At 40.7% G+C, this 13,045-nt stretch overlaps 1 protein-coding gene across 5 annotated transcripts in view; it reads right to left on the bottom strand.

Moving 5' to 3' along the window:
- Window positions 1-13,045, bottom strand: part of LOC115645873 (collagen alpha-6(VI) chain-like) — a 113,368-nt gene that overhangs the window by 10,222 nt on the left and 90,101 nt on the right. For all 5 annotated transcript variants that reach the window (XM_030551086.1, XM_030551083.1, XM_030551084.1 and 2 more), the window contains exons 32-34: window positions 12,548-12,559; window positions 6,432-6,925; window positions 3,136-3,232 (exon numbers count right to left, since the gene is read on the bottom strand). In XM_030551086.1, the coding sequence (XP_030406946.1) occupies window positions 3,136-3,232; window positions 6,432-6,925; window positions 12,548-12,559 (603 nt within the window). The remainder of the gene's footprint in view (window positions 1-3,135; window positions 3,233-6,431; window positions 6,926-12,547; window positions 12,560-13,045) is intronic.

Genomic DNA, 13,045 nt, shown 5'->3' with positions numbered 1-13,045 from the left:
AGCCCAAAAGTGGTGGAGAGGGATAAGGAGGAGTCAGGGCTATGGCCCCACTTCCTATCCATGCCTGACTGGGCAGGCTGCCTGATTCCAAGGAATGGTTCAATTTGCACACTTGCCCTTCTGCCTGGGGAGCTCTGTCTATCAAGGGCGTTAGTGGCCTCCAGCAATGCAGTACTCTAGCTCCTGAGGTTAAAACCACCTATGAGTTCCCCCTGGGAGGATCCAAGCACATGGCAACTTTATCAGAATTTTAGCAAATGCTGCAACCTTTCTTAGTTGCTCATGCACTCATATTAAGGGTAAATTTTCAAAAGTGCTGCTCAGTCTTTCAGTGTAGCTCGCAGGTTTTTCAATTCAATGTAGGCCCCCTCCCTGGAAGTTCTGTGGAGACTACTTTGGAACCTCCTAGAGAAAGTTGTATTACACACAGCCTGGATGCGTCTTCTGGAAGCTGGAAACGTTGCTTGTTTCAATTAATTTAACGGACCCGAGTTGACAGGAAAATTAAATTAACTAAATTTTATTTTTAGTTACCAAATTAGACATTGACCCTGGATCCCAAATAGCAGAAGAGCCTCTTATGTGGACAGAAATATTCACTGGGTTATTAAACCACAAAATTACTTTCAGGTTAGCAATATAACAGATGAAGCTTTTGATGAACTAAAATTTTTTTATTAGGGCTGTCAAGTGATTAAAAAAATTGATCATGTGATTAATCGCTCTGTTAAATAATAATAGAATACCATATATTTAAATATTTTTGGATGTTTTCTATATTTTCAAATATATTGATTTCAATGACAACACAGAATACAAAGTGTACAGTGCTCACTTTATATTTATTTTTATTACAAATATTTGCACTTTATAAAAGAAAAAGTATTTTTCAATTCATCTAATACAAGCACTGTATTGCTTTATCATGAAAGTTGAACTTACAAATGTAGAATTATGTAAAAAAACCTGAGTTCAAAAATAAAACAATGTAAAATTTTAGAGCCTACAAGTCCACTCAGTCCTACTCCTTCAGCCAGTCCCTCAGACAAACAAGTTTGTTTACATTTGCAGGAGATAATCAGAGAATCATAGAACTGGAAGGGACCTTGAGAGATCATCTAGTCCAGTCCCCTGCACTCAAGGCAGGACCATGTATTATCTAGACCACCCCTGAAAGGTGTTTGTCCAACCTGCTCTTAAAAATCCCCCATAACGTCCTTAGGCAATTTATTCCAGTGCTTAATCACTCTCACAGGAAGTTTTTCCTAATGTCCAAACTAAACTGCTTCTTGTTTACAATATCACCTGAAAATGAGAACAGGCATTCTTATGGCACTGTTGTAGCCAGCGTCACAAGATACTTACATGCCAGATGTGGTAAAGATTCATATGTCCCTACATGCTTTGCCCACCATTCCTGAATATATGCTTCTATGCTAATGAACGGTTCTGCTCAATAACAATCCAAAGCAGTGCAGACTGACACGCATTCATTTTCATTATATGAGTCAGATGCCAACAACAAAAGGTTGATTTTCTTTTTTGGTGGTTCAGGTTCTCTAGTTTCCGCATTGGAGTGTTGCTCTTTTAAGACTTCTGAAAACATGAACACCTTGTTCCTTTCAGATTCTGGAAGTACTTCAGATTCTTAAACCTTGGGTCAAGTGCTTTAGCTATCTTTAGAAATCTCACATAGGTCAAATCTGCATTTTGTCAAATTTGCAGTGAAAGTATTCTTAAATCGAACAATACATGCTGGGTCATCATCCAAGACTGCTATAACATGAAATATATGGCAGAATGCAGGTAAAACAGAGCAGGAGACATACAATTCTCCCCTAAGGAGTTCAGCAACAAATTTAATTAATGCATTTTTTTAAACGAGTGTCATCAGTATGGAAGCATGTTCTCTGGAATCAGGAGCAGTGCCAGGGTTCCTGGTGCCCTAGGCAGAATTTGGGGGGTGGCATTTTGTGCGCTCCCCACGGGGCGCGCTGGAGCTTCCCGTTCCATTCCTATCGTGCTGCCGAAGAAGGACCCTCCACTGAAATGCCGCAGGCAACAACGGCAGTCACTGAGCTGCTCAATTGCCTGCTGCTGTTTTCCGTGGCACGTCGGCAGAAGGTCCTTCTTCAGTGGCAAGACGGGAGCTGAATCAGAAGCTCCCATGTGGCCCGTAGGGAGTGCACAAAATGCCGCCCCCCGAATCCTGGCACCCTAGGCGACTGCCTAGGGTCACCTAATGGAAGCGCCGGCCCTGTCTGGAATGGTGGCCAAAGCATGAAGGTGCATAAGAACGTTTAGCATATCTGGCACGTAAATACCTTGCAATGCTGGCTACAAAAGTGCCATGCGAACACCTGTTCTAATTTTCAGGTGACATGGTAAATAAGAAGAGGGCAGCATTCTCTCCTGTAAATGTAAACAAACTTGTTTGTCTTAGCAATTGGCTGAACAAGAAGTAGGACCGTGTGGACTTTTAGGCTCTAAAGTTTTACATTGTTTTTGAGTGCAGTTATGTAACCAAAAAAAAATCCACATTTGTAAATTGCACTTTCATAACAAAAAAGAGATTGCACTACAGTATTTGTATGAGGTAAATTGAAAAATGCAGTTTCTTTTGTTTATCATTTCTACAGTGCAAATATTTGTAATAATAATATAAAGTGAGCACTATACACTGTCTTCTGTGTTGTAAATTGAAATTAAAATATTTTCAAATGTAGAAAAACATCCAAAATATTTAATAAATTTCAACTGGTATTCTATTGTTTAACAGGGCGATTAAATCTGTGATCAACTGTGATTTTTTTTTAGTTAATTGCGTGAGTTAACTGTGATTAATCGACAGTCCTAATTTTTATGCATTTGAGTACATTTCCTCCTAAGAAACACTTGGCAGCAAAGATAGTGGAGATAAGCAGTTTCTTGTAAATCATGATCAACATGCTACTCATTGGAAAGATCCCTCCTTTTAGGGATTAACTTGTGAAGAAGAAATAAAGTCAGAAAATTCAGCTGGGGTTATCTGAAATGTCAATGTCTTTGTCTAAATGCTTTTGCCAATCTCTCTCACGCTTTTTGCCAGGCAGCACTAAATAACAGTGTTTTTTCTCTAATACATGTGGCTCTTACCATAACAAAGAGTGCAGCGCTGAAATGTTTCCAAGAATGGCTCATAGTCATCCTCTTGATTGATATTTATTATCTGGAAGAATCCAGTATCGTCCATCTAGACAGAACAACAACAAAAGTATTTAGTGCAGAAGGCAAGTGGTGAGTTTTACCTCAAAACAGTTTCTTTGAATACTGTACAACAGGCACTCATAGAGAATTACATTCATTCCTAAGTGTCAGACATTCAACACCTAAGCCACCCACAACCAACAGCAATTTTGTATATTGTCCAGCGTGACAAAATTCAGTGACCCTGAAAACCTCTAGAGAAACCTCCAATTTCTCAACTACCCTTCAGCGATGAACTTGGGGTCTGGCTGTCTTTGCACTGGGCTCTGGCTTGGCACCTCCACACTGAAGTTTTTCCCTCTGTAGGGGCTGGAGTGTTCCAAATCCAAAGTCGGCCAGCTTGCATGATTTGGAGCATTTCATTTGACACAGTTAATTCAGCAGAAAACTGGTGTGACTTTAGATGCGTGTCCAAAAACAAGACACTGCATACTCTAGTTTTCCAAGCAGAAGTACAGATTGAGAATAATTCTCAAAACAAAAATGCTACATTGAGTGTTTCCAAACACTAGCTACTCCTTACAAAGCAACGGGGCCTGTCCTTCAGTGTCTCCTTGAACAGAATTCCCATTGACTTCAATGGAGGGGTTAATGGATTGCATGCTGAAACGGGGAATCAATGACACCAGGCATCTTATTCTACTCCGAAATAGTTCTCTTTCCACTGATGTAACGCAACATAACGCAAGCTAGGAGTTATTATGTAAAGGGAGAGGGGAAAAGGGGCAGAAGAGAGTGATGCACAAAAATTCTATGCCCACTTTCTGGGCTTGCTTAGGAATTTTTATTCTTAGCCAACACTGATTTGGCAGACTATTGGGTCTGATATATTTAAGAAACATGCCATGTATCCCTCAACTACCTATTTCTAGATTTCTTACTCCATGCTTCCATCGTTCACCCTTTAAACATGCCTTTAAATTACTATAAAGCCCAAACCTGTAGCCTTTAAAAAAAGATACTGTCACAGGTTGACACTGGCCCTTTAAGAGAGAAGATGCCAATGCACTTATGACTGGTCAGTTGACCCCCAATTAGGCTTAAAAAAGGGCACCTCAACTTTGGCCTTAGTGCAGGGAGAGAGCCAGTGAGTCGGAGTTGCTCAAGAGCTCTGACTGAAAAGTGCAGAGAAGGGCAGGTGCGAGCTGCCCGAGAAGAGGAGAGAGACAGGGAGAAACAGCAGCAACGGAGAACTGTACAGAGACACACTGGAAAGAGCAAGAGGTCAGCGTTGGGGCCTGGCCAGAGCTGGGGAATCCCGTGGAGCTAAGGGAGAGCTCATGCAGAAGCCTCTATGAAGAAGGGGGAAAACCTGGCTGGTTGGGAGAAGCTGAGCCCAAAGCAAGAAGGGTTGATACTGGAGGGTGGATCCCAGAGGTAGAAGTCACAGGCAGAGAGGCCTGTGTGAGTAGAGCACTAGGGGAAGCCTCCTTGCAGCAAGCCTGAGTCGAGGGCTGCAGGAAGCAGAGCCCAAAACAAGAGGGTTGTCCTGGAGGGATGTTCCCTGAGCAGAGGCAGGACTCTCAGGGAGGGAAGCCTGGCTCAGTAGAACACTGGAGAGTTGTGTCCCAGGAGACCTGCCTTGGGGCTATGGGAGAAGAGTTGTGGGTCTTGGAACATCCAGGTAGATGCCCTGGAGAGTGGGGCCCTGGAACAGGGGCTAAAGGAACTGGGACAGAGTGGTTAGTGACTCTCTGCTGGGTGACTGGGGAATGGTGACCTTTGCAAGGGATTGACGAGCTGCTGCGTTGTAACCTTGTTGTAACCTTTGGGCATTTGAGAAGAGCTGTTTTACTATGAGGGATCTGTGGACTGTGACCCTTTTATTAATATAAAGGGTTTGAATTTGCTGCTGAGAGACACAATGTTCCTATGCACAAATGGATTCCAAGGGAAACTGAAGTTCCTGTGTGGGGGCCGTTCTACTCCACATCCCTTTGTTCAACTGATTTCTCTTAATAGTGTCTTCAACTATATCTTTGTTAAGCTTCTAGTCTTTCTCCTTGAAAGAGAGTACAGAGTTTCCAAGGAAATCCATGACAACATGCTATATTGTAAAGTAATTTTTACAATAACATCAAAAACACAGAATGTTGAAGCTGTAAAATTCCAACTGATTTTTCTCCTTTCCAGCAAAAAATGCTGCAAAAGAACAATCTCTTCAGAGAACCTACTGCAGCACAACTATGCTCAGAATTCACTTTTAGACACCAAGTAACGAGTGCTACAAGGGCTCTTTGATTTGCTGCTGTTGCTAAATCCAGAGCGGAAATTGCTCTGCTACCCTAAAACAATGACTGAAGTGTGGGTCTCCATATTCAGTGAGTCTCAATGATTTCCATACCAAGTCTGCACAGTTCGCAAGAAAACTGTCTTGCCTCTCACCAACTCAGCTTAGCTGTTGACAGTCAACTTGGGTTGTTCCCATTTCACACCCCGTCAATGCTAATAAAGGTTCTGCAGGCTGAATTATTCCCTCAGCTACAACTATGCGACCCTGTTATCTTTCGATTATGTAATCAGTGAAAGCTCTGCAAGGCACCAGATAATTAAGAATCATAGTGTTTTTCTTCATAAGATGCCCTTCTCTCTCTCCCACTGTTATTTATTTAAAGGATTTCCTTGCCACAAATACTAATATTTCCACAAACACATTGCTTTGGTAGTGAACTCTACAGTTTTCAAGTACATCGGGTTTGATTCTCCACTGCCTTGCCCCTTGTGTAGTCATTTATCCCCCCAGTCAGAGTGAGTGGAAAACAGCGCTGTTCTGGTTTGGTACTGTTTTACTGCAAGTCTGCGCTCACTTTGTACAGGGGTAAATGACAGACAAAGTAAGCGGAGTGGAGAATCAGGCAGAGTTTTCTTGAATTTATTAAATACTCTGATTAAGCACCAAGTCCTACAGTTTTTACAGGTTGCATAGTCCTTAAACAAGTAGTTCTACTGACTTGAATGGAATCACTAGCATTAATAAGGACTATTCATGTAAGTGCTGCAGGATTTGACCCCTTGATATGATCACAAATAACCAATACAATGGGCCAGATCTGTCCTGGGTGTAACTCCAATGAAGATAATGGAGTTACACCAAAGGATGAATGTGGCCCACTACGTTCTGAAGGCTATGAAATACAAAGTCTTGTTACTGAACATCAAAAAGAAAACGTTAGTGGATTTCTTACCGTGAAAGCACGACGGAGTAGGGGAACATCATTAAAAGCGATAACTACTGGAACAATAGAAAATGCAGTGTACTCCAGAACTGCTGTGTTAAGAGAAGATTCATCTGCTGATGGCCCATTGCTGAAAAACACTGCTATTTTTCTCACATTAGGACCTTGGCGAGTTCGCTTGAAAACATTCCTGGCAACGAATCTCATTGCTCCGGCAATATCCCGTTCACTTGAGGATCTCTCATAAGCCAGATTATTAAATTTGTTGAGGAGCTGATTCTTGCCGTAGAACTCAGAGAAGCGGATCAGATAATGAGTGTTGGAATTGTAGGACACAACGGCGACTCTAGCTCCCACTGGGCAGTTGCTGTCTCTAATTTTGGTAGCTTTCACTACTGATATTACAATCTCTCTCATTCTTTCAAATAACTGGGATGTGACATCCTGGGATATGTCCAAAGCAAACACTAGTTCCGTTGGATATACTGGGCATTCTGGTTTTTCTAGAAGATAAAAACAGTTGTTATACAAATCACACAAGATAAAAATGCAAGCTATTTTAAAGTGATTAATAACCATTTAATTTTGTTTCCCCTAGATAGCATGCAGCATTATATCAGGCTATCTAGGGACTCACTCTACAGAAAAGGATGCAAGGGCAGGTCATGCTGGGGCACAGTTCAGGAATGCAATGAGACTTTTTCAGACACTGCAGTGAGGAGTACATGTGCTGGACACAATTGCAGTCCCTGGACTCCTTCAAACATGGAGGAACAGGCAGGGAGAAGCCAAAGTCATATAATCTTGCCTCCTCCCATACCATATACAGGTCTGAGAAACTGGCTGGGTGCAGAGAGGGATTATTGAGCATTTCTCTTCCTGTCTAGAAGATCCAGGAGGGATTGTGTTTCCTGATGCACAATCCCTCCTGGATCGTTCTCTGTGGTAACGTGGTTCTGTACTGGCCCCAGCTCCATGCTCATCAGGCACAATGGGGCCTACCATGTCTATTGTACTTTACTTAAATGCAACACTAAACCATGGAAAAGCATAGGGTACTTCTATGTTGAAATACATTTCAATGTGTTTAGTGACTCCAAATGGTAGTAGAGACACATGACATTAGGAAAGACAGCAGAAAAGAAAGCTAGCGAATGGAAAGAAAATGGCAATCTAAGCTCATGGTACGGGCCATAAAGAGGACCATGAGGGTACCCAAAAGGTTGTTATAAGAGAAAACTCTGAGAAAAGAGAAACACCAAAATGACTTTAACAAATGAAGAGAACTGGTCCCATGAGAAGAAAATCTAAGGGCAAAAGGAGTTCACAGGAGAAGTGTAAAACAGAAGTTTCTCAAAGAGACGGTATTGAAGGTGCAACAGCAAACTATCCCGATGCAAAGAAAAGATGGGAAGAATAATAAGACAATATGGCTCCATGAGGAGCTCTTTAATAACTTCACAATCAATAAGGAATCCTACAAAGAGTGGAAACATGGACAAATTACTAAAGAAGAATACAGAAGAACAGCGCAAGCACATAGGGACAAAATCAGAGAGGCTAAGGCACAAAATGTACAAGGGACATAAAAGGCAACAACAAGAGCTTCTAATAATACATTAGGAGAAGAGAAAGATGAAGGAAAGTGTAGGTCCTTTAGTTAGCCGTGAAAGATAGCTAGTACTGGATGGCATCAAGAAGGCTGCAGTGTTTAATGACTGTTTTGCTTCAGTCTTCTCTATAAAAGGTAAACTGTGACCAGATGCTTAACACAATTAATATTAACAAAAAAGGGGGAAGAAACACAAGCCAAAATAGAGGAAAAACAAGTTAAAGAATATTTAGGTAAGTAAGATGTATTTAAGTCATCAGGGGCTGATGAAATTCACCCTATGGTACTTAAGGAACTAGGCTGAAGGAATCTTGGAACCATTAGTGATTATCTTTAAGAACTCATGGAAGTTGCATGAGGTCCCAGAAGGCTGCAGAAAGGCAAATATTTCACTTATCTTTAAAAAGGGGAACAAAGAGTCTCAGTGAATTATAGGCCTAATTTCAATATCAGGAAAAATACTGGAACAAATTATTAAACAATTTGTAAGCACCTAGAGGATAACAGGATCATAAATCAAAGCCAACATAGATTTGTCAAGAACAAATCATGTGTAACCAACCTAATATTCTTCTTTGACAGGGTTACTGGCCTGGTGGATAGGCAGGAAAAAGCAGACAAGATATATCTTAATTTTAGTAGGCCTTTTGACACAGTCCCATATGACATTCTCATAAACAAGCTAGGAAAAAATGACTTAAATCAAATTATTAAAATGTGGATACCCAACTAGTTGAATGATAACTATTCTTTGAATAGAGTCTATGGTCCACTGTCAAAGTGCAAAGACTTATCTAGTGGGGTCATGCAGAGGTCTGACCTAGGTCCAGCACTATTCAACATTTTCATTAAATTACTTGGACAAAGGAGTGAAGGTTATACTTATAAAATTTGCAGATGACACCAAGCTGGGAGGAGTTGCAAGTACTTTGGAGGACAGGATTAGAATTCAAAATGACCTTGATACATTGGAGAATTGGTCTGAAATCAACAAGATGAAACACAATAAAGACAAGTGCAAAGAACTACACTTAGAATAAATAAAATGCACAGTTACAAAATGGGAAATAGCTGGCAAGGTGGTGGTATTACTGAAAAGGATATGGGAGTGATAGTGGATCACAAATTGAATGAGTCGACGATGTGATGCAGTTGCAAAAAAGGCTAATATTCTGGGAAATATTAACAGGAGTGTCATATGTAAGACACACAAGGTAATTGTCCTGCTCTACTTGGCTCTGGTGAAGCCTCAGTTGGAGTATGGCATCCAGTTCTAGGCACCATGCTTTAAGAAAGAAGTGGACAAATTAGAGAGTGTCCAGAGAAGAACAATGGAACTGATAAAAGGTTTAGAAAAAAGTTAACCCGTGAAGAAAGGTTAAAAAACTGGACATGTTTAGTCTTGAGAAAAGAAGGCTGATAGGGGACCTGGTAAGTCTTAAAATATATTAAGGGTTGTTATAAAGAGGATGGTGATAGCTTATTCTCCATGTCCACTGAAGGTAGGACAATAAATAATGGGCTTAATCCGCAGTAAGGGAGATTTAGGTTAGATATTAGAAAATACTTTCTAACTATAAAGATAGTTGAGGTTGTGGAATCCCCATCATTGAAGGATTTTCAGAACAGAACAGATTAGACAAATATCTAGCAGTGATGGTCTTGCCTCAGTGCAGGAGGCTGGACTACATGACCTTTCAAGGTCCCTTCCAGTACAACATTTCTATGATTAATCTGTCACCAATGAGTAATGAGGTAACAACTGGAATGGTGAGTCAATTAACTGTAGAAAGCAAGCTAGCTTTTTAATAGGGTGCGGATCAGCAATGGAGTGCAGCAGAGACTTGGAGGTCAGGCTATAAAGTCATGGAACTGAAACAGATCTTGAGGGAAGACAAAAGTAGAAAAGCAAATCAAGATCAGAACACAGAGGGAGACACTATGGTTTGGTAAGGCTGGGGATGTGTTTTCTGGCAAGTGGGATGTAAAGCGGCAAGGGTGATCAGAAAGGTGAGGAAAACGCAGCAGGGAATGTCCTTCCCCATAGACTTTGTCTCCTGAATCTCACCTGGAAATGTTTTTCAAGAATAGGACTAACACTATAAAAAGAGAAACACCCCAAGATACATTCACGGCACCAGAAGCAACAAAAGCAGCATTCCTGGGACTGGAGAAAGGGTCCTAACCTACTAAGTTTGGTCAGTAAGACCGTTGAAAGCATATGATGAGAAACTTTGCTTGAATCTGATATAGTTTGTTAAGTTAGGCAGCAGTAGCATTTGAACTTTATTGTCTTGTGACGATTTCTGATTTTTATGCCTCATTTTTTGTATTCACTTAAAATCTCTCTTTGTAATTAATAAACTTGTTTTATTGTTTTATTTAATCCTGTGTTTTAAATGCCATTTGGGATCAAAGTTAAATGCATATTATTTCTATTAAAGCAGTAACAGACTATACATAAACTTCTATTGTGCGGGACTGGGCTGGGCAGTACAGGACATACATTTCCAGGGGAAAAGTCTAGGACTGGGGGTGTTTGGGGGTCACCCTGCAGTATAACTTAGACTGGTAAAAGCCAAGGTGTGGTTGGCTGAAACACACACAGACATAGCTGGGAGCAGCTTCCATGCTGGAGGCTGTTTGGGAGCAGTCCAGGCTGGAGGCTAGAGCAGTAAAACGTTGTAAAGAGAATCCCAGGTTAGAGGGCAGGGGTGACAGAGATACTCGTTAGTCTGGATTGTACCCTGGAGATGTCACAGAGTCAGAGAATAAAATTCATCATCAGTCTGAAGAAGTGAGGCAACACTGGAATATGTAGGGAGTGGAGCCCTGTCTGTGTCCCTAAGAGAGGCCAACACAGGATAAGCAACAAGACAAAGATATAAGAGAAAGAAAAGATACAAAAGCAGATTATATACTGCTTTGGAATTGGTAACAGTAACATTCCAGGAGATTAACTCTGTGGGGGCTTTACCACTATCAAAGACAAAGTATGCAAAGAATTGAGGATGCTAATACACCAAGAAGCAAATCAGAAACATAAAAGAAAAGGCCATGAGAATATAAGCTGAAAATAGTCATACAATGGGAATCAGTGATGGGCTGGACCGTAAACTTAAAAGATTTGTGGAAATTAAACTAAAAGAAGAATATATCCTCCTTTTTGGTTCAGTGCATGATCCTACCAACTCCGATACATCTGAAACTGCAAATATATGCAGACTGTGAAGACAGCAAACTCATAAGTGTGAATAGTTGTCAAGGCTGACACTCAATGTGAAGAAATTCTTGATTAAAGGAAGAATACTGGTTTCTCATTCCTGCTGTGGATGCAGGAATCACACCACACAACCATCACTATGACTATTTAAAGAGAAGCACTGATGGCCCCTTTCTGATCACATGTCCAATTGTCTTTATCCCATAGTGGAGGACTCAATGCAGGGCTTTGAAAATTGAGAGTACAAAAGTAGCACTCTGAGAAGGTCAATGAGAACTTCTGGGTGTGAGAAAAGAAAACAATGGGGTAGGTTTTCCCAAGGGATTTCCCCTCAGAGTATGTTTATTTGCAAAGCTGCCTCAGATGCTAGGTACTTCATCAGATATTGAGGAGGACAAATGAAGTTTTAATGCCAAATCATCCTGTAATTCCCACAAACGTGAGCAAACCTCAAAGAACCACAGAGGTAAAACCTTTATAGTCAGTCAATTGGACAGCTCACATGACAAAAAAGTTACCCTGCAGCCCTCACATGAGTAAGTGACATAATTCACAGTTTTAGTGGTTAAAAAGACAAGTAATCCAGAGAGATGAACCAGAAATATCTTTACGGTAATGGCCTAAATTTCCGAGGTCCTGATCATCCACATCTCCCACTGCACTGAATGGAAATGCAGATGTTCAGAACCTCTTAAAATCAGGTCACAAAGGAACTAGAATAACTCAGAAGGACATAGGCCAGGAGCTAAGTGTTTTTTTGTTTTTTCTAGCTGTAGCTGGAAAGCAAGATATCAAAATAGACTGGGATCAACTGAACTCTAGTTAACGTTGTCTTATCTAGTCACTGAACTCTGCCGATACAATATTAGGTAATGGGAATTCACATAGCCAGCACTAGCTGACCTGAAGTTCTCAAAAAAAAAAGAAGAGGAGAAGCAGGGTGAATATTTATTTTAAAATCTGCATGAGTAGAGCATGTTCAGGGACAAGCCATCAATGAGGAAATAAAGCAGAAAGGGTATGCCTATTGGAAGAGAAGTCAGACAAATTAAGAAGCAGTGATATGATGGGCAGGGAATGAGAGGCATGCTCTCGTTACAGAATTGCAGAACTACAGTTGTTCTGCTTAGTTAGCCAGAGACAAATAGTGGCTGATCTATCAACAGGTGGAGATCTTAAAGGGGTGAAACTCCAGATCAAAAGTGAGGTCTTTACCTAAACCATCTTCTCAGAAACATTGATACATTTTAAGATTTTACCTAAAACAATATAATAATAAACAGTACTCACCCTGCCAACAAGCTAAACAAAAAAGGGAAAAAATATTATATAGCATGTTTTTAAAACAATCTTAAAATCTCTTTAAAAAAGAAAACTTGTAGTGTCATGGGAATAGGGACTGAGAGTGGCTGGCTCACTACAAAAGCAATTTCCCCTCTCTTGGTATTAACACCTCCTCCTCAATTATTGGGAGTGGACCACATCCACCCTGACTAAATTGGCCTTCAACATTGGTTCTCCACTTGTAAGGTAACTTCCTTCTCTTCATATGCAAATATATATTCATGCCTGTATCTGTAATTTTCACTCCATGCATCTGAAGAAGTGGGTTTTGACCCACAAAAGCTTATGCCCAAATAAATGTTAGTCTTTAAGGTGCCACCAGACTCCTTGTTGTTTTTGCAGTGTCATGGATTGCACACCTATAATTTTACAGCATTCCCTGTGCATGCAAAACAGTCATTGGTTTCAGTGGAAGTTGTTAGGTGCACAGGGAGTTCAGCTTCT

Source organism: Gopherus evgoodei, chromosome 2 (genome assembly GCF_007399415.2).
Source record: "Gopherus evgoodei ecotype Sinaloan lineage chromosome 2, rGopEvg1_v1.p, whole genome shotgun sequence".
Taxonomy (NCBI): domain Eukaryota; kingdom Metazoa; phylum Chordata; order Testudines; family Testudinidae; genus Gopherus; species Gopherus evgoodei.
Note: the sequence above shows the minus strand (reverse complement) of the source record. Positions and strands in the feature narration are given on the sequence as shown.